This window comes from Equus caballus, chromosome 12, assembly GCF_041296265.1.
Source record: "Equus caballus isolate H_3958 breed thoroughbred chromosome 12, TB-T2T, whole genome shotgun sequence".
In the NCBI taxonomy this organism is placed as follows: Eukaryota; Metazoa; Chordata; class Mammalia; order Perissodactyla; family Equidae; genus Equus; species Equus caballus.
In genome coordinates, this window is record NC_091695.1 from 40,480,296 (window position 1) to 40,501,819 (window position 21,524).

General features: G+C 39.5%; 1 protein-coding gene across 3 annotated transcripts in view; it reads left to right on the plus strand.

The window, feature by feature from the left end:
• LOC100064462 (organic anion transporter 7) overlaps positions 1-21,524 on the plus strand; it is a 41,397-nt gene extending 19,873 nt beyond the window's left edge. The window contains exons 3-10 of one of the 3 annotated variants that reach the window (XM_001495364.6): positions 2,532-2,686; positions 2,789-2,957; positions 4,234-4,357; positions 16,715-16,830; positions 18,077-18,291; positions 19,077-19,185; positions 19,828-20,031; positions 21,347-21,524. In XM_001495364.6, the coding sequence (XP_001495414.3) occupies positions 2,532-2,686; positions 2,789-2,957; positions 4,234-4,357; positions 16,715-16,830; positions 18,077-18,291; positions 19,077-19,185; positions 19,828-20,031; positions 21,347-21,407 (1,153 nt within the window). In that variant the 3' untranslated portion in view covers positions 21,408-21,524. The remainder of the gene's footprint in view (positions 1-2,531; positions 2,687-2,788; positions 2,958-4,233; positions 4,358-16,714; positions 16,831-18,076; positions 18,292-19,076; positions 19,186-19,827; positions 20,032-21,346) is intronic. The other 2 variants (XM_070230039.1, XM_070230040.1) reach the window with 2 other exon arrangements.

Consider the following 21,524-nt stretch of genomic DNA (forward strand, 5'->3'; position numbering starts at 1 on the left):
AATCTGCTGATAGCCTGATGGGGGTTCCTTTGTAGGTTAGTTTCTTTTGCCTGGCTGTCCTTAATATTTTCTCCTTGTCGTTGACTTTTGCTAGCTTCACTACTATATGCCGTGGAGTTGGTCTTCTTGCATTGATAAAGTTTGGAGATCTATTGGCTTCTGTCACCTGAAGATCCATCTCTCTCACCAGATTTGGGAAGTTCTCAGCCATTATTTCTTTGAATAGGCTTTCTGCCCCTTTCTCCTTCTCTTCTCCCTCTGGTATAACTATAATCCTTACGTTGCATCTCCTAATTGTGTCTGATAATTCTCGGAGAGTTTCTTCATTTCTTTTTAGTCTTGCTTCTCTCTCCTCCTCTGCCTGCAGCAATTCTATATTGCCATCTTCCAAATTGCTAATTCTTTCCTCCATATTATCGGCCCTACTGTTCAGAGCATCTAGATTTTTCTTAATCTCCTCTATTGTGTTCTTCATTTCCAATATTTCTGTTTGGTTCTTCTTTATCGTATCAAACTCTTTTGTGACATAGCTCCTGAACTCGTTGAGTTGTCGGTCAGAATTCTCTCTTAACTCATTGAGAATTTTAATGATGGCTGTTTTGAAGTCATCATCATTTAGGTTATATATCTCATTTTCTTTGGGATTGTTTTCTGTGTATTTGTTACTTTCTTTCTGTTCTGGAGATTTAATGTATTTTTTCATATTGCTTGATGTTGTTGATTTGTGCCTCCGCATGGAGATAGAGTTTAGTTGCTCCTTTCACTTGTTTCAGCTGCTGCGGTGGGGGAGCAGCTGTTTATACTGCACCAACCAGGAACCCTGTCCGCAGTTGCTAACTGGGCCTGGGCCCCTCCTCGTAGCCACAGTGGCCCTTTGGATTCCCTCCTCTGCCATGGGGGCCGTCACAGGGGGGCTTCAGGCTGCAGGTGCCTACTGTTGCAGCCCACCTAGATGTGCTCCCTCCTTGGGGTCTGCAACGGTGTTATGGGCTTTTCCAGCGGCCAGGGGTGGGATCACTTATATTTGTCGCTCCGTTGCTGTCAGCACCCACAAAATCTCACTTGTCCTCTATGGGTCGCAGGAGAGCTATTGGCATCTTCTACAGTCTGTGGTTAGTTCACCTAGCTATGCTGCTTTTGCCCTGGGGTCTTCCAGCCTTGTGGCTGCCGGCTGGGTGCCTTCTACTGGTGCTGTGCAGAGGCTTTCCCTAAGGCTGCTGTGAGCCTGTAGGGTTTCCCCCTAGGCTATGGAGCTGGGTCTCTGGAACTCCCCCAGCCCCAGTCCTCTCCGAGATCTCTGGCTATCCCTAGTCCCACGGGGCGGGCAATGGCAGCTGGGGGTTGCCCCGCCCTCTGGGATTCTCTCCGGGACTCTCCTGGAGCCGTGAATGCTGGGTGTAGCCCCTCTGCTAATGGCAGACAGAGAGTTTTGTCTGCTGCCCGGGCGGAACTCCGGAGCTTCCCCTCCGGGTCGCAGAGCCGGCCTTTGAAACTTCCCCCAGCCCCAGTCCTCTCCGAGATCTCCGGCAATCCCTACTCCCACGGGGCGGGCAACAGCAGCTGGGAGACCTCCGTACCCTCAGCGACTCTCTCTGGGACCCTCCGGGTGCCGCGAACACCAGGCGGGGTCTCCCTGCCAATGGCGGGGAGAGACTCTCCCCGCGGGCTCAGGTGTGCAACTCCAAAGTTTCCCTCTGCGTTTAGGAGTAATTGCGGGGGGTTTAGGTAGGGTTCTGGTCACCTGTTTCCACCGTCACTCCTCTGTTGTGTGCTTGCTCCTGCCCTAGATGTGTGTAGATCCTCTGGGGGCGTCCGTTGGAAGAAAGCCGCTTGCGGGTACTAGGCTGCTCGGTCGGGGTCGGAGAGTCGAGAAATAAGATTTTTTAAAAGTGAAGAAATTCTATGAGAAGTATCCAAATCAACTGGAAAGGCAAGATAGGAATAATAAGAATACACATTTTTCTTGGGTGCACATGGAATATTCTCTGGCATAGATCATAGGTTAGGTCACAAAAAAACTCTTAGAAAATTTAAGAAGATTGAAATCATATCAAGTATCTGTTCTGACCAAAATGGTATGAAACTGGAAATCAATAACAGAAGGAGACTTTTCACATAACTTTAGCCTTAGCCTGCAAGACCCTAGAGTCCCAAGTAGAGATTAAGATCCATTGCATTCTAGACACTACACAGACTTTCTACCATGCTAAATGAATGTCGTAGTACAAGGAATATTTATGATCTATTAATATTTCCAGTATTGCAGCCTGTCTTATTTTGTTCCAATTGGTGTCAAAGACCTACTGGTAAAAGATTAGAGAAGAAGCTTTTTTGTACTTAGTATCTGTTTACAAACAGGGAGAGCTGCTTCTGAGATCTACTGTTGATTATCTGTTGATTCTTTAAGGCATTAAGTGCAAAGTTTCACCTGTGAAAACGTTCCCTAAATTTCAAAATGTGCCTCCTATTTCACATTTACTTTTACAGTAGGTTGTTTTTGTTCTCTAATCTAACACCTACCTGTTTCTCAGGTTCGGCAGGAGGTTAATACTCAGCTGGTGTTTGCTCCAGTTAGCCATTGCTGACACCTGTGCAGCCTTTGCTCCCACCTTCCTCATTTACTGCGCACTACGCTTCTTGGCTGGCCTTTCTCTCATAAGCATCCTGGTAAATAGTAATATGCTCAGTAAGTCAACACTTTTGATCGTGTACATTTTCCAAGCCTTGACTTTGATTTTGACATTCCACTTTTGTGTAAAGTCAATATCTCGTTTGTGTTTTCTTTCAGTTGTAGAATGGACATTGGCCCGATTCCAAGCATTGGGAATGACACTGACAGGTTGTTCCTATAGTGTTGGACAGATAATATTAGGAGGACTGGCTTATGCCATTAGAGACTGGCGCACCCTCCAGCTGGTGTTTTCTGTGCCTGTATTTGCCATCCTTCTGTCTTCAAGGTATAAGCTCTCTCTCGGTTTTAGAGGATCCTGGAATGAAAGATGCATGCAACCAGGACACATGGATCTTTTTGGTCCTTGGTCAATATTTGAGCTTGTGCTCTACTAATCTGTGTAATTCCAGAAGCTGAGCAATCAGGGTTGCCAGATAACATCGTGGACATTAAATTAAATTTGAATTTCAGATAAACAACACATATTTTTGTATAATAACATAGCAAATGTTATATGGCATATAGTTACACTGAAAATTATTCATGGTTTGTGTGAAATTTCTATTTATCTGAGAGTTCTGTATTTTTATGTGCTAGGAGGATAAAATACAGAGTGCCTCATTGAATTCAAATTTTGGATAAATAGCAAATAATATTTTAGCATAAGTATCTCCCAAATATTGCATAAATACTGCATAAAACATAGTTATACTAAAAAGTGATTTGCTGTTTATTTGAATACAAATTTAACTAGGCACAGGGAATTTTTAGTTTACAAAATTGGCACTTCTCCTGAATAAGAGGGGAGTCAACATGACTCCACGCCTGTGTTCCCAGCAGACGAAGTGTTTTCGTACTTATGGTACAGGAGAAGGTAAATTTATTTTCTGGTCTAAACGAACTGTGGTACTTATTAGATAGGATGGAAAGGCACCTGCAGGAAAGGAAAAACTTCCTTCTAAGCCTCTTAGATTCTCTGGATGGCTTAAGAACTAAACTGACATAAGACATCAACAGGAGAAACACACACAAATTTATTTACTGTTTTTACATGTACACATGAGTCTTCAGAGGGAAAACAAAGATTCAAAAAGCCATTGGGTCCAAAGACTTATATACATTTTTACACATACAAAAAAACCTTGGAGACGTGACAAGACAAAGTAGCTTGGGCATGGGGCATTATTTTGTGGGACAATTACTAGGAAATATGTGGGGCAACTAAGAGAAAATAAGAGTTATTTTACTAAGTTTGTTTATACAAGTCCATTTCAGTGTCAACCCCTAGTCTCTGGTGATAAGAATGTTCTTCTCTTCCTGGCACTGGATGGGCATCTTTAACAAGGGAAATTTTAGGACCTACTTGTAGCTAGAAAGGGAGACTTCAGAGAGATCTTCCTGCATCTGCAGTTTCTCAAGTGCCTTCAGCTCAAAATTATCAATATGTTAAAGCAGCAAATTTTGAGTGGCATATTCCAAACTCCTGCACATCTCTGGACAAAGGTTACGTGAAAAACGGGCAAGTGAGAGTTAACTGCACTTCTGTTCTCTTCTTTCCTCAGGTGGCTGGCAGAGTCTGCTCGGTGGCTTATTATCACCAACAAACCTGAGGAGGCCTTAAATAAACTTAGAAAAGCAGCACACAGAAATGGAAGGAAGAATGTTGCAGACACCCTAACTCTGGAGGTGAGGAGGATGGGAGCTGGATATGGGATGTAGGGAAGATGTGACCTACATCTAGATTAGTCAATACCCATGAGAGGGATTGAAGGTAAGATCTCAGGAGTGGTTATGGGTCTTCTAACCTCACTGTCCTGGTTCCCAATGAGTCTCAACCTCGTTTAGGTTAACCTAAGGGTAAGACATGCTTTGATGAAGGTACTGGATACATATTTTACTCAATGGGGGCAGAGAGCACTGAATATTAACAATTATAAAGATTGTAGACTCACCAAGAAAAAAGAAAGAAGGCTTAAGTAAATGAAATCAGAAAAGAGAAAGGAGAAATTACAACAGATACAAGGAAATAAAAAGAACTGTAAGAGAAAACTATGAAAAACTTTATGCAAAAATATTGGATAATCTAGAAGAAATGGATAAATTCTTAGACTTATACAACCTTCCAAAATTGAATCAAAAAGAATAGAGGATCTAAACAGACGGATCACCAGTAAGGAGATCAAAACAGTAATTAAAAACCTCCCAAAAAACAAAAGTCCAGGACCAGGTGGCTTCCTTGGCAAATTATACCAAATATTCAAAGAAGATTTAATACCTATCCCTCTCACTCTTCCAAAAAATTGAAGAGGAGGGGAGGCTTCCTAACTTAGTGTATGAGGAAAAAATTACCCTGACACCAAAACCAGACAAGAACAAAACCAAAAAAGAAAATTACAGGCCAATATCACTGATGAACATAGATGTGAAAATCATCAACAAAATATTAGTGAATCGAATATAAAAAATACATTAAAAGGATCATACGCCATGATCAAGTGGGATTTATTCCAGAGACACAAGGATAGTGCAACATCTACATTCGATGAACATTAACAAAAAGAAGAATGAAAAACACATGATCATCTCAATAGATGCAGAGAAAGTATTCAACAAGATACAGCATCTATTTATGATAAAAAATTCTAGATAGATGAGTATAAAAAGACAGTGTCTCAACTATCATAGAAAACCCTAGAGAAATCCACAAAAAACTATTAGAAATTATTGACAAAAACAATAACATTGCAGGGTACAAAATCAATCTTCAAAAATCAGTTGCATTTCTATACACTAACAATGAAGTAGCAGAAAGGGAAATCAAAAATACAATTCCATTTACAATCACCACAAAAAGAATAGTATACCTAGGAATAAATTCAACCAAGGAGGTGAAAGACTGGTACCCTGAAACCTATAAAACCTTGTTGAAAGAAATCGAGGAACATGTGAAGAAGTGGAAAGATATTCCATGCTCATGTATTGGAAGAATTAACACACTGAAAACATCCATTCTTCCTAAATCAATCAACACATTCAATGCAATTCCTATCAAAGTCCCAAAAGCATTTTTCATGGAAATGGAACAAAGATCCTAAAATTTACATGGAACAAGATATCCCAAATAAATAGCCAAGGCAACCCTGAGAAGAAAGAACAAAGAGGGAGGTATCACAATCCCTGATTTCAAAATATACTACAAAGCTATAGTAATCAAAAGACTCTGGTATCGGCAGAAAAACACACATGCACAGATGAATGGAACAGAATTGAGAGGCCAGAAATAAATGTACACATCTATGGTTAGCTAATTTTTGACAAAGGAGCCAAGAACTTACAATGGAGAAAAAAATTCTATTGAATAAAAGGTGTTTGGAAAACTGGAAAGCCACATGCAAAAGAATGAAAGCAGACCATTATCTTAGACAATACATAAAAATTAACTCAAAATGGATTAAAGACTTGAATGTAAGGCCTGAAACCATAAAACTCATAAAAGAAAATATAGCTAGTACACTCTTTGACATGAGTTTTAGCACTGTCTCTTTGAATATTATGTCTCCTCAGGCAAGGGAAACAAATGAAAAAATGAACAAGTGCGACTACATCCATCTAAAAAGCTTCTTCGCAGCAAAGAAAATCATCAACAAAAAGAAAAGAAAACCCAACAGTTGAGAGAGGATATTCGCAAATCATATATGTGATAATGGATTAATATCCAAAATATATAAAGACTCGTACAACTTGACAACAGAAAAACAAACAGCCTAGTTAAAAAATAGGCAGAGGATCTGAACAGACATTTTCCCAAATAAGATATACAGATGGCCTTGAGGAACAGGAAAAGATGTACAATACCACTAGTTATTAGGGAAATGCAAATCAAAACCATATTGAGATATCACCTCACACCTGTCAGAATGGCTATTATTAAAAAAATGAAAAGAACTAGTATTGGTCAAGATGTGGAGAAAAGGGAACTCTCATATACTGCTGGTAGGAATGCAAACTGGTGCAGCCACTATGGAAAACAGTATGGAGATTTTTCAAAAAATAAAGAATAGAACTACAGTATGATCCAGTTATTCCACTTCTGGCTATTTATCCAAAAAACATGAAAACACTAATTTGAAAAGATATATGCATCCCCATGTTCATTGCAGCATTGTTCATAATGGCCGAGACTTGGAAACAATCTAAGTGCCCATCAAGGGAAGAATGGATAAAGATGTTGCATATATGAATATTATGGAGGACTACTCATCCACAAAAAAATGAAATCTTGCCATTTACAACCACATGGATGGACTTTGAGGGCATTATGCTTAGCAAAATAAGTCAGACAGAGAAAGCCAAATACCATATGATTTCACTGGAAGATAAAACAACAACAACAACAAACACATAGACACAGAGGACAGATTGGTGGTTACCAGAGGGAAAGGGGGAAGGGAGGAGGGCAAAAAGTGTAAAAGGGCACAAGGGTACGGTGATGGATGGCAATTAGACTTGGGTAGTGAATGTGGTGTAGTCTACATAGAAGTCGAAATATAGTGATATACACCTGAAACTTACATAATGTTATACACCAAAGTTACCTCAAAAATTAAGTTAATGAAAATAATTATTTAAAAGAAGCTTGTATATTGGTCTCACCCTATGTAAGAGAAAGTAATAAAAACTAATCCATTCCCTTCCAGTTAATGTTCTGATGGCCATTTTTCAGGACAGTAACACCAGTAGAAGGATTAGTGACCACGCGGAATAGAGGATAAGGAGGTTCTCCTATTTGTTCATCCACCCATTCACTTTCTTTCATGGTATAGTTAGTAAGTGCCTACCTGTGGCCAGTTTTGTTCCATCCCTGGAAATATGGCATTGACCACAAAAGTCCAAATCCACGTTGTGTGGAATTTGCATTCTCCTTATTACATGTTCCAAGAACATGACTGAGTGGGAATGCTTCAGAGAAGTCTTTCCTTTTCTTCTTTTCCATCCCAGGTATGGAAGGCAAATATTGCTGTGCATGATTAGTTAAATCATTCTTCATGTCATGCACATATATAAACTATTTATTGAAAAATTATGTAGTGCCAGGCATGACTCCGGTTCGTGAATATCGGAATCAATCCCAGCCTCCAAAGAGCTTTCACATTAATGTGAAATTAAGTTCAAAGGTTTACAGTGATAACAGAATGTAAAGAATTCTAATGGAGATAAGGAAAAAAAATCCATCCTTCTTTTATTAATAAAGGAGAGGATTAGAAGCTTGCCACTCAAAAAGAAGGAATAAAACACTTCTGGAAACACGTACAATGGCACAACTGATGGAAGATATTATAGTCCCGGAAAAATCAGAGGTCCTTTAGAAGATTTCAGATAATGCTCCTGAGAATTCAGATCCCACTGAAGATGGCTGGAAGGAATCAGGTTTCCCCAGAGGTGAAGCATTACACAGACAATAGCACTGAGCATTCCTGATATGATGGGGAGAACATTGGCTTGTGCCTTAAAAAAAAAAAAAAAAAAGGATGAAGGTGGACATTGAAATTTAGGTGGAGCTCTATGGCAGTTCAATACTGTGCCAATATACACCTAAATTATACAAAATACTTTTGGACCAACTAACATCTCAGGAATTATCTTTGCTTCCACACCCTTACCTAGTATTTTGCCTACCAGATTGGCCCAATCCAGAGAAGGAAACCTTAAATATTTACAAGGGTCAGGCAGATACAAAAGTAAGTGATACTGAAAGCAGGAAAAAGTGAGTGATACTGAAATCAGGAAAAAAACTATGCATAATCAAGGTGAATGGCAACTGACAATCACCTTACTGCCAGGTGGAAGAAAAAGAGCATGGCAAGAGCAGCAGTTAAATTGTGGTTTACACAGAAGGGGGCAGAGCAAAATGGTGGAGTGAGCTGACCCGGGATTCTCTCCCCTCCAAAATACAACAAAAGATTGGAAGAACTGAATTTCAGAGAATAAACATAATGCCAGCTCATTAGAGACCTACAATACCAAGAAGGCGGAGATCATAAACCTTGCTTACACCTTCGGAGGCGCTGGAACGGTAGGAAAGAACATCGCTCCCTCCCCTAGAGTCTGCGATTGCTGTGGCGCGGGTCAGGAAGGAGCCGGGGAGGGGCTGCGTGACCAGGGGATCATCCAGGACTCCTGCCGCTGATTCAGTGGAGACCCGCTGACGGGGGGAAAGCTTCCATCCGCAGGGACCCCAAAAAGCAAGGGCCTTGGGAGACCAGAGAACAGAACTGATCTGAACCCAGACGGGCGCGTGTGAGTAACAGCCCCTCCCCGCTAACAAAGCCAGTGGGCGCAGCCATCTTGCCCCCAAGGCGGAGTGCTCATAACACGCCGCTCTCGACCCCCTTCTAGTGGCGACAGGCTGTAACTGCAAATGAATTCTACCACCATGAGAAAAAACCACTCCTCTACCATCCAGCAATTTATAAATGCCCCAGACCAGAAGGAAAACAGTAAAAACACAGAATTAAGTCCTGAGGACTTGGAATTAGGTAAACTAAGTGATAATGAATTCAGAGCAGCTATAATAAAAAAACTCAATGAGGTAGAGAGAAAGACAGAGAAACAAGCCGAGTTCTGGAGTTACCTCACAAAAGAGATTGAAATCATAAAGAAGAATCAAACAGAATTACTTGAGATGAAAAACACAATGGACCAGATAAAAGAGAATACGGATTCCCTGAATGCCCATGTAGACAACATAGAGGAGAAAATTAGCATAATCGAGGACAGACAGGCTGAATGGCACCAGACAGAGGAAGAAAGAGAACTAAGAATTTTAAAAAATGAGGAAAATCTCTGAGAGATAATGGATTCAATGAGGAGTAAGAACATAAGGATCATAGGAATTCCCGAGAATATGGAAAAGGAAAATGGAGCAGAAAGTGTGCTTAATGAAATTATTGAAGAGAACTTCCCAAATCTAGGGATCAACGGAGAAATGTGTGTAGAGGAGGGTTTTAGATCTCCTAGATTTGTCAATGTAAAAAGACCTACTGCAAGGCACATAGTAGTAAAGTTGGCAAATAGGAATGATAAGGAGAGAATACTCAGGGAAGTAAGGAAAAAAAAGAGAATAACCTATAAAGGAGCCCCTATCAGACTGTCAGCGGATTTCTCTACAGAAACTCTACAAGCTAGGAGAGAATGGAGTGATATATTCAAAGCTTTAAAGGATAAAAACCTTCAGCCAAGAATACTCTATCCAGCAAGAATTTCCTTCAGATATGAGGGAGAAATTAAATCTTTTCCAGACAAACAAAAGTTAAGGGAATTTGTAACTAAAAGCCCTCCACTACAAGAAATCCTCAAGTAGGCTCTCATACCTGAAAAAAGAAGAAAGGGAGAAAGGGGACACAATCCACAGACTAGGGAGACCGATGGATAGAACCAGAACAGGATAGCAAATATTCAATTATAGCATTAGGGTAAAGGTAAGGAAACTACCAAAACAAGGACGATCTTAGCACTCTAACTACAAATTAATAAGACGAGTTGGAATAAAAAATGAAAATAATTATTTAGGAGGGGAAGAGCAAAGGGTCTAAATCAGTATTGGTCAAGTAGGTAAGAGACCACGAGAGAATAGACTATATTATACACGAGATTCTAAATACAAACTTCAAGGTAGACACTAAAATAAAGTACAGAACAGAGTCACAAATCATAAATAAGGAAAAATCTAAGAAACCCAGCATAAGAAATTGCAGTATTAAATGGGTAGTCTAAAGCACACAGGAAAAAAAAACACAGGAAAACAAGATAATGAGCGACAGATTAACAGCATTAAGTCCACATGCATCAATAATCACTCTCAATGTGAACGGATTGAACTCTCCAATAAAAAGACACAGAGTGGCAAAATGGATTAAAGAACACGATCCAACAGTTTGTTGCCTCCAGGAAACACACCTCAGCCCCAAGGACAAACACAGACTCAGGGTGAAGGGGTGGAGGACAATACTTCAAGCAAATAGCAAGGAAAAAAAGGCAGGTGTTGCAATTCTTATATCAGACCAAGTGGATTTCAAAATAAGACAGGTAAAGAGAGACACAGAGGGACAATATATAATGATCAAAGGGACACTTCATCAAGAAGAAATAACGCTTATAAATATCTATGCACCCAACACAGGAGCACCAAGATTCACAAAGCAACTATTAACAGAACTAAAGGAAGATGTTAAAAACAACACAATAATAGTAGGGGACCTCAACACCCCACTCACATCAATGGACAGATCATCCAGACAGAAAATCAACAAGGAAATAGTGGAGCTAAATGAAAAACTAAAACAATTGGACTTAATAGACATATATAGATCACTCCTCCCTGAAAGAGCTGAATACACATTCTTCTCAAGTGCACGTGGAACATTCTCTAGGATAGACCATATGTTGGGAAACAAGGCAAGACTCTACAAATTCAAAAAAATTGAAATAACAACAAGCATCTTCTCAGATCATAGTGCTATAAGGCTAGAAATTAATTACAAGAAAAAAGCTGAGAAAGGCACAAAGATGTGGAGACTAAACAACACACTACTGAATAAGCAATGGATCATTGAAGAAATTAAAGAAGAAATAAAAAAATACCTGGAAACAAATGAAAATGATAGCATGCCATACCAACTCATATGGGATACAGCAACAGCTGTATTAAGAGGAAAATTCATCACAATACAGGCACATCTTAACAAACAAGAAAAATCCCAAATAAGCAACCTTAAAGCACACCTAACTGAACTAGAGAAAAAAGAACAAATGAAGCCCAAAGTCAGCAGAAGGAGAGAAATAATAAAAATCAGAGCAGAAATAAATACTATTGAAACGAAAAAGGCAGTAGAAAGGATCAATGAGACAAAGAGCTGGTTCTTTGAGAAGATAAATAAAATTGACAAACCACTAGCCAGACTTACAAATAAAAAAAGGGAGAAAGCTCAAATAAACAAAATCAGAAATGAAGGAGGAGAAATAACAACAGACTCTGCATAAATACAACAGATTATAAGAGAATACTACAAAAAACTATATGCCAACAGAATGGATAACCTAGAGGAAATGGATAAATTCTTGGAGTCCTACAATCTCCCAAAGCTCACTCAAGAAGAGGCAGACAATTTGAACAGACCAATCACAAGGAAAGAGATTGAAACAGCAATCAAAAACATCCCAAAGAATAAAACCCCAGGACCAGATGGCTTTCCTGGGGAATTCTACCAAACTTTCAGAGAGGATTTAATACCTATCCTTTTCAAGCTATTCCAAAAAATTAAGGAGGATGGAACACTTCCTAACACATTCTATGAGGCCAACATCACACTGATACCAAAGCCTGACAAGGACACCACGAAAAAAGAGAACTACAGGCCAATATCACTGATGAACATAGATGCAAAAATTCTAAACAAAATTTTGGCCACCAGAATTCAGCAATTCATCAAAAGAATCATACATCAGGATCAGGTGGGATTCATACCAGGGACACAGGGATGGTTCAACATCCGCAAATCAATCAACGTGATACACCACATCAACAAACTGAGGAATAAAAACCACATGATCATCTCAATAGATGCAGAGAAGGCATTTGACAAAATCCAACAGCCATTTATGATAAAAACACTGAACAAAATGGGCATAGAAGGAAACTACCTCAACATAATAAAGGCCATATACAACAAACCCACAGCCAACATCATACTCAATGGGCAAAAACTGAACCCCATCCCCCTGAAAACAGGAACGAGACAAGGATGCCTTCTATCACCACTCTTATTTCACATAGATAGTGGAGGTCCTGGCCAGAGCAATCAGGCAAGAAAAAGGAATAAAAGGAATCCAAATAGGGAGGGAAGAAGTGAAACTCTCGCTGTTTGCAGACGACATGATCTTATATATAGAAAACCCCAAAGAATCCATTGGAAAACTGTTAGAGGTAATCAACAACTACAGCAAAGTTGCAGGGTATAAAATCAATTTGCATAAATCAGTAGCATTTCTATACTCCCGTAATGAACCAACAGAAAAAGAACTCAAGAATACAATACCATTCACAATCGCAACAAAAAGAATAAAATACCTTGGGGTAAATTTAACTAAGGAAGTGAAGGACCTATCTAATGAAAATTACAAGGCCTTTCTGAGAGAACTGGATGACGACATAAGGAGATGGAAAGACATTCCATGTACATGGATTGGAAGAATAAACATAGTTAAAATGTCCGTTCTACCTAAAGCAATCTACAGATTCAACGCCATCCCAATCAGAATCCCAGTGACATTCTTTACAGAATTAGAACAAAGAATCCTAAAATTCATATGGGGCAACAAAAGACCCCGAATTTCTAAAGCAATCCTGAGAAAAAAGAACAAAACGGGAGGCATCACAATCCCTGACTTCAAAACATACTACAAAGCTACAGTAATCAAAACAGCGTGGTACTGGTACAAAAACAGGTGCACAGATCAATGGAACAGAATTGAAAGCCCAGAAATAAAACCACGCATCTATGGACAGCTTATCTTTGACAAAGGAGCTGAGGGCATACAATGGAGAAAAGAAAGTCTTTTCAACAAATGGTGCTGGGAAAACTGGAAAGCCACATGTAAAAGAATGAAAATTGACCATTCTTTTTCACCATTCACCAAAATAAACTCAAAATGGATCAAAGACCTAAAGGTGAGACCTGAAACCATAAGGCTTCTGGAAGAAAACGTAGGCAGTACACTCTTTGACATCAGTATTAAAAGGATCTTTTCGGACACCATGCCTTCTCAGAGAAGGGAAACAATAGAAAGAATAAACAAATGGGACTTCATCAGACTAAAGAGCTTCTTCAAGGCAAATGAAAACAGGATTGAAACAAAAAAACAACCCACTAACTGGGAAAAAATATTTGCAAGTCATATATCTGACAAAGGCTTAATATCCACAATATATAAAGAACTCTCGCAACTCAACAACAAAACATCAAACAACCCAATCAAAAATGGGCTGGAGACATGAACAGACATTTCTCCAAAGAAGATATACTGATGGCCAATAGGCACATGAAAAGATGCTCATCATCGCTGATCATCAGGGAAATGCAAACCAAAACTACACTAAGATATCACCTTACACCCGCTAGAATGACAAAAATATCTAAAACTAATAGCAGCAAATGTTGGAGAGGTTGCAGAGAAAAAGGAACACTCATACACTGCTGGTGGGAATGCAAGCTGGTGCAGCCACTATGGAAAACAGTATGGAGATTCCTCAAAAAATTAAAAATAGAACTACCATACGATCCAGCCATCCCACTACTGGGTATTTATCCAAAGAGCCTGAAGTCAGCAATCCCAAAAGTCCTGTGCACCCCAATGTTTATTGCAGCACTGTTTACAATAGCCAAGACGTGGAAGCAACCTAAGTGCCCATCAACAGACGAATGGATAAAGAAGATGTGGTACATATATACAATGGAATACTACTCAGCTGCAAAACAGAACAAAATCATTCCATTTGCAATAACATGGATGGACCTTGAGAGAATTATGTTAAGTGAAATAAGCCAGCGAGAGAAAGATAATCTGTGTATGACTCCACTCAAATGAGGAATTTAAAATTATGGACTAAGAACAGTTTAGTGGATACCAGGGGAAAGGTGGGGTGGGGGGTGGGCACAAAGGGTGAAGTGGTGCACCTACAATATGACTGACAAACATTAATGTACAATTGAAATTTCACAAGATTGTAACCTATCAATAACTCAATAAAAAAAAGTGTGGTTTACACAAAGGATTCTCTTCATGAATGGGTAGCTAATACGCCTTCATTTGATTTTTTTTGTTCTGTAAAGATAATGCAGAAATTTGTGGTCTTAGTTTTGTTTTAACCTCCATCTGATGGATTGCCAAACACACCTGCTTCAGACAATTCTTCTAATGTAAAGCTGCTCCACTTTATATCAATACAAATCTGTTGATTACTCCAGATCTCTGGGAAGGGTGGCCTTTCATTTCTCTAAATTCCCTTCATCACGACATTTTCTCTAATGAGCTACATGGTATTGTTTCATTTATAAAGACGGGATGAGACTGGAGCTAAAATTATTCGAATAATTAAAAAATCAATAACTGACTGAGCTGTGCTGGATGTAATTCCATACACACATTTGTGACCTCGTGTATGCCTTGGAAATCCTTGTGAGAGAGGTATTATTTTTTCTACTATTTCTTCTCCTGATCTTGATTTTTTTACATTTCCTTCTTCCTTTTTGTTTGAGGTATAATAGACATTCAACATTATATTAGTTTCAGGTGTACAACATAACAATTCAATATTTGTATATATTGTAAAATGGTGACCACAATAAGTTTAGTTATGACCCATCAACATAAATAGTTATAAAATGTGTTTTTCTTATTATGAGAACTCAATATCTACTGTCTTAGAACTTTCAAATATACAATTCAGTATTATGAACTATAGTCACCATGCTGTACACTGCATCCCCATGACTTATATATTTTATAACTGAAAGTTTATACCTTTGATCCCCTTCACCCATTTTGCCTATCCCCTCATCCTCCACATCTGGCAACCACCAATCTGTTCTCTCTATCTCTGAGCTTGTTTTTTTAGATTCCAAATATAATTGAGATCATACAGCATTTGTCTTTCTCTGTCTGACTTATTTTGCTCAGTATAATGTCCTCAAGGTCCATCCATTTTATCTCAAATAGCAAGATTTCTCTTTTAGGGCTGAATAATATATATATAACGTTATCCACTCATCCATAGATGAACACAGGTTGTTTCCATATCTTGGCTGTTGTAAATAATGCTGTGATGAACATGGGGGTGCATATATCTTTTGAAGTTCGTGTTTACCTTTTCTTCAGATAAATACCCCAAAGTGGAATTGCTGGACCACATATTAGTTTTATTTTTAATTTTTTGGGGAACTTCCATACTGTTTTCCATAGTGGCTGCACTAATTTACATTCCCCCCAACAGTGCACAGGGTTCCCTTTTCTCTACGTCTTCATCAACACTCATTATTTCTTGTCTTTTTGAGGGTAGCCATTGTAACACATGTGAGGTAACATCTCATTGTGGCTTTGATCTGCATTTCCCTAATGATTAGTGATTTTGAGCACCTTTGCATATACCTGTTGTTCCTCTGTATGTTTTTTTTGGAAAAATGCCTATTCAGATCCTGTGCTCATTTTTAACCTGTTTGGTTTTTTGCTCTTGAGTTGTATGAGCTCTGTATATATTTTGCAGATTAACCTCTTATCAGACATATGATTTGCAAATATTTTCTCCCATTTGGCAGCTTGCCACATCTTCTTATTCTTATTCATCTTTTTAATGACAAGGAAATTGAGGCTAAGAGATGTCCTGTTTCCTTCCTCAAAGTATATGCCTAGCATGTGGCAGAGCCATTGTATAATGTCAGATTATAAAGTCTGGGTATAAATCATACAACATCAAGATCTCCCCTGAATTCATCTTCAGATGTAATTCTAGCCATCTCATGCATAGAGGCACAACATATGCCAAGATTTCTCTGAACGACACTGACCCAAGAACCAGAATAAAGGCTCTCAGAAAATTATTCTCCTTTCTGAAAAAAATTTTTCTACTGAGAGCAGCCAGCTGAGAACACCTTTCATGCCCTTCTGGTATAAATGAAGCTGTGGACCGTTATCCAAGCCACTCTTCATTTAGTCCCCGTCCTGATCTAAATCCCTAACCTACATACATGTTTTGATGTCCTTCAGCCAAATTGAGTCTCATGTTAAAATGTCCTTGTTGCTGCATAATTTCCCTCAGGCCCCTCTAAATCCCTAATTAACCTTTCATACCACTTTTACACCTGTCATTGCATCTTCCATGGCTGTAGTTTCCAAAGGACAAAAAGAGAAATCATCTATCTCGTCTTCTGTTGGGGGTTCACAATATCTACCATTTTGTGACAACTAAACAGTTTGCTGTTGTTGTTGAAGGTTTTGAGATCCACCACGCAGGAGGAGCTGGAGGCAGCACAGAACAAACCTCCTGTGTATGACTTGTTCCGCACACGCAACCTGCGTAAAAGGATCTGTGTACTGTCCTTTATGAGGTAGGCTTCACACAGTGTGTGAGGAACTTTAAATAGTGGATACATGATTCTACTTCTTATTTCAAAAATATAACATGCTGTAGGGACAGACTTGAGATAAAACAAGAGAAAGCAATAAAGATAATTGCTATGTCTGGAGGTAGACAAATTGTTGTGAAAAGACCAACATAGAACTAACTGTACAGTTAGGAGTTTTGTTATCACATCACTCTACCAGGCTTATCATTGGAGATGAGGTTGAGAACTTCAGTCATGGCACAGAGTTTGACTTTAAGTTTCTTCACTTGTTTGTTTTCATTTTAATTGAGAGAAAATTACAAACAGTAAAGTGCTGAAATATATGAAGCTCAATGAATGTTTCCATATGTGAGTATATAACCATCACTCAGATCAGGATACAGAAAAACTCTAAAACCCTAGGAGGCCTCCCTCAAGTATCCTTCACAAAAACACTCTCTACCTCCTAAAAAAACTAAGCAAAAATTATAAGCTCCATTATCATATCATTATTTTATGATAATTATTAAATCATTAACTTGCAAGGAACTTGCATATAAAATATACCCAATGTTTATTTTAATCATGTATGGTAAGACACACAGACTCAGGAATGATTGTCATGAAGGAACTTTATACCACAGATCCCTAGAAAGAGGAGGCATGAAACAGCACACAGGGCCATTCAGGGAGGTAGCAGGGTCAGTTAGAAGGCCAAAGAGAGAAGGAAAGAAAGAGCATGGATAAGAGACTTTATTGGCTTTTTTTGTTGGAAGGAATGTGAGAAGAGAGTAGGTAACCTGAATTAGATTAGGATTCGATAGTTTGAATAATTTTAGGGGACTCTGAGCTGTAGTGGTGATCTGTAGTTGTCCAGTACCTCACCCTGGGGTGATTTAGGGGAGGGGGGATATTGGCTTGGTGTGTGAGTTTGATAAAAGAGATGGTTGGGGGTGTGAGCTATGGATTGTTGGCTTGCATATGAAAGGTACTTTCACAGGGGGGTCATTTGCTATCTCTAGGAATTATCTAGCCCCAGAAAAAGCAGACTCTCGAGTATCAAGGCCCTAAATACCAGAGTATCAAAAATACATAAAATAAGAGAATACAATCAACACAGAAATATTCTACAAATCAGACTATGCATTTATTCTTTACACCTACCCCTAGTTTCCTGGCTCAATATTATCACTTGTAGGACAGAGAATCTAAACCCCATGGTATCTTTCTTTCCTCCTGTTCCCCACAGATTTACAACCTTCCTTCCCTATTTTGGCCTGAATCTCCATGTCCAGCACTTGGGGAAAAATGTTTTCCTGTCCCAGGTTCTTTTTGGTGTAGTCACACTTCCAAGCAATTATGTTGCACTTTTGGCACTGAATCACCTGGGCCGTCGAGTCAGCCAGATGCTTTTCCTGTTCCTGCTGGGAATCTCCATTCTGATCACCACATTTGTGCCTGAAGGTGAGAAAAGAGCACACGTTGAAGCACCCAGAGAAGATGTGTTCCTTGCATTACTCATGAATTGTACTGGTCACACCTATTCAAAGCCCTAAGGAAATGCAGATTAGGTTCTAAAAATTCTCTGAAACCAACCTGAAAGTTCAGCATATATTTTGCCATCAAGTTTTTGGGAAAGGAGCTCAAGTTCAATTAAGGTTGGCTCTGATATATGATGTATTCATTATATCCAAGAAGTATCTGGAAACTGGTGCCATTTCCACCAGCTCCACCAGATTGATTGACCAAGAATAATGATCTCCAGCTTATCTATTAACATAGGAGTTCTGTTATTTTGTTCGTCTCTTCTGCTTGACTAGCCCCTTGTCAATATTGTGTAACTCCTAGGTTTTAAACTCTCAAAGACATGGATGGATCTTACACCCTCAGTAATTGCCCACATGACAGTCTTAAGTTCTGTGTTAAGGACGAAGGGGATACAGCACAGAATTAATGGAAGACAGCACCTGTTGGACTTAACTCTGTCTCTCTGTTTCTGGCAAATCTCAGCTATGAATGGAGAGTTGATGAAATAACTCAATTCTTTTATTCTTGTAAGTCATAATATGCAGATAAGTCACATTTATTACCTGATTAGACATAGCACATTTTCTGCCTCTGTGCAGTTTCTCTACCATATATGTTATCCTTGCAAACACCTCCAATAGAGTCTTCTTCAGTTGTAGTTTGAGGGATGCTGATTCCTTCAGCTCTGATTTCCTGAATCTCACTGGTCTTCTTCTTTCCAGAAATGCAGAGCTTGCGTGTGGCTTTGGCAACTTTCGGAGTAGGAGTTTCTTCTGCTGCCAGCACCAGTTCTGCTACCCATGGAAATGAACTAATCCCCACTGTAGTCAGGTACAGATCTCATGGATCATCTGTCAGGATCAAAATACGCCTTTCCTAGATAACTGACACTTATTGGTGGAGGAAAACTAAGACTGGCTAGTTATCAAAAGGAGGGATGGGCAAAAGGGACAAGGGGGCACATATGTATGGTGATAGATAAAAATTGGACTACCGGGGGTGAGCAGGATGAAGTGTATTGAGGAATTGGTAAACAATAATGTACACCCGAAATTACACAATGTTATAAACAATCGTAATCCCAATAAAATTACTTGGGAAAAAAAGTAAATGAAAATAGTAATAATAATAATAAAAATTACAGCAAAATATCATCAAAAGCTGACTTTTTGCCCTGAACGGAGATAGATCCTTTTATGTTTCTTCTCATGTAATCTTCTGAACTACATGAAGGGTAAATGTTATGAGTAACAATATTTTTTCAATGATCAAATTGTGTTTTAATGCATATGTGAACTTGAAAAAAATTCCTAGCAAATAAGAGAGAAAATGTCCAAAACAAGACTATGGCATCAATTTCCATGTCTAAACACACTGATGTGCTGTCTCCCATAACCAAAACAAACTAATAAATCGCAAATTATATGTGTGGATTTTCACCAGATTTTTTTGTATTATTGTTTGCACCCGAAGAGCAGTAGCTGTAGGAGTCATTGGAATTGCTGCTAATATTGGGGCAGCTGTGGCCCCCCTCTTGATGATCCTAACGGTGTATTCCCCCCACCTGCCCTGGATCATCTATGGAGTCTCCCCCATCCTCAGTGCCCTTGCTGTCCGACTCCTTCCTGAAACCAGGAATCAGCCCCTGCCTGACTCCATCCAGGATGTGGAGAATGAGTGAGTAGACCTCTTAGCTGTCCCTTAGGGTTGCTGTGCACTATAGGTCTGTGATGAGGAGGGCAGAACACCATTCAGGGTCATTATCTCCAGGGGAATGTTGAGACCCAGACTATTGCCATGTGGTCAGTGCTTTGGTTCAGCTCCAACCTCATCCCTCCCCCACAGTGATCTCAGACTCCCCAAAGCCTCCCCAGATCACACAGATCTGCTCTACCCAGGCTGAACCAGTAGGTTTAGTGGCGAAGAGGCCAAAATTAGGTGCCCTAGTGTGACACATACAGCCTTGAAGTTATTTCACAAACATGCACAGATTCAAACACCAGGTTCTCATCCCCCTGTCCCTGGCAGCCCTCAGCCCAGGGAGTGCAGGTAAGCTCTCTGAGACTGCTGGTTCCTGTAGGCCTGTATAATTTGATTCTTATTCTCCGGAGAAACAGAACCAATACGATGCATATATATACAGTGAGACAGATTTATTTTAAGGAATTGGCTCACAGTATTGTGGGAGCTGGCAAGTCTGAAATCTGTAATCAGGGAGGAGCCTGGAGACCTAGGGAAGAGCTGAAGGAAGAAAAGTGTTCTCCATTCTAAAGGCAATCTCGAGGCAGAATTCATTCTTCCTCTGCGGGACCTGTCTTTTTCCCTTAAGGCCTTGAAATGATTGGCTGAGGCCCCTCTCACATTATGGAGAGTGATGTGCTTTGCTGACAGTCTACTGGTTTAAATACTAACAACATCTAAAAAATACCTTCACGGAAACATCTAGACTGGTGTTTGACTCAATATCTTGGCACTATTGCCTAGCCAAGTTGACATACAAGATTCACCATCACAAGACCTGAGTCCTGCCCTGGTCACTGACGAATCTGAGGGAGGTCAGGGAGAGGACAAGAGCCCCTCCCTCAGCTGACAACATTTCTCAGGGAAAAGTGTCCTGTTGTGCTGCCTGTGAGATTCAGACCAACTGGTTTTCACTGGGAATGAAAGTGTTGAGAATAGAGATTTTAAAGTGATAGAGATTGGGAAAGGATTCTAAAACTTTTCTGTGCTTCCCTTTCCTCTTCTAAAACCCTTCTTTCCAATGCCATGGTGTCCAAGGGTGACAGTAGAAACTATGAAAGCTGCTTTCCCAGATCCTGCTTGGGACCTGGGTCTTTTTCTTTACAAGATTTACTCAAACCCCTGGGGCAGGGTTCATGGTTTATAGTAACGCTAGCTGGTGAAGGATAAGCTTGCTCTAAAGAATGCAGGGCATCTGTGTTTATTCCACATCTTTTCATTTTTTATGTTTGTTTCCTTGTATTTTTACCAGGAGAAAAGACTGGAGGAAAGCAAAACAGGAAGAAATTTCCATGAAAGTGACACCATTTTAAGGAATTCCCGGAGCTAACTAACTGCTGATTGAAGTGCAAAATAAATGGGAAAAATGAAATAATTTATCATAAGGGAAAATTTGTAAAATAAATAAATAAAAATATTTAATGGAAAAA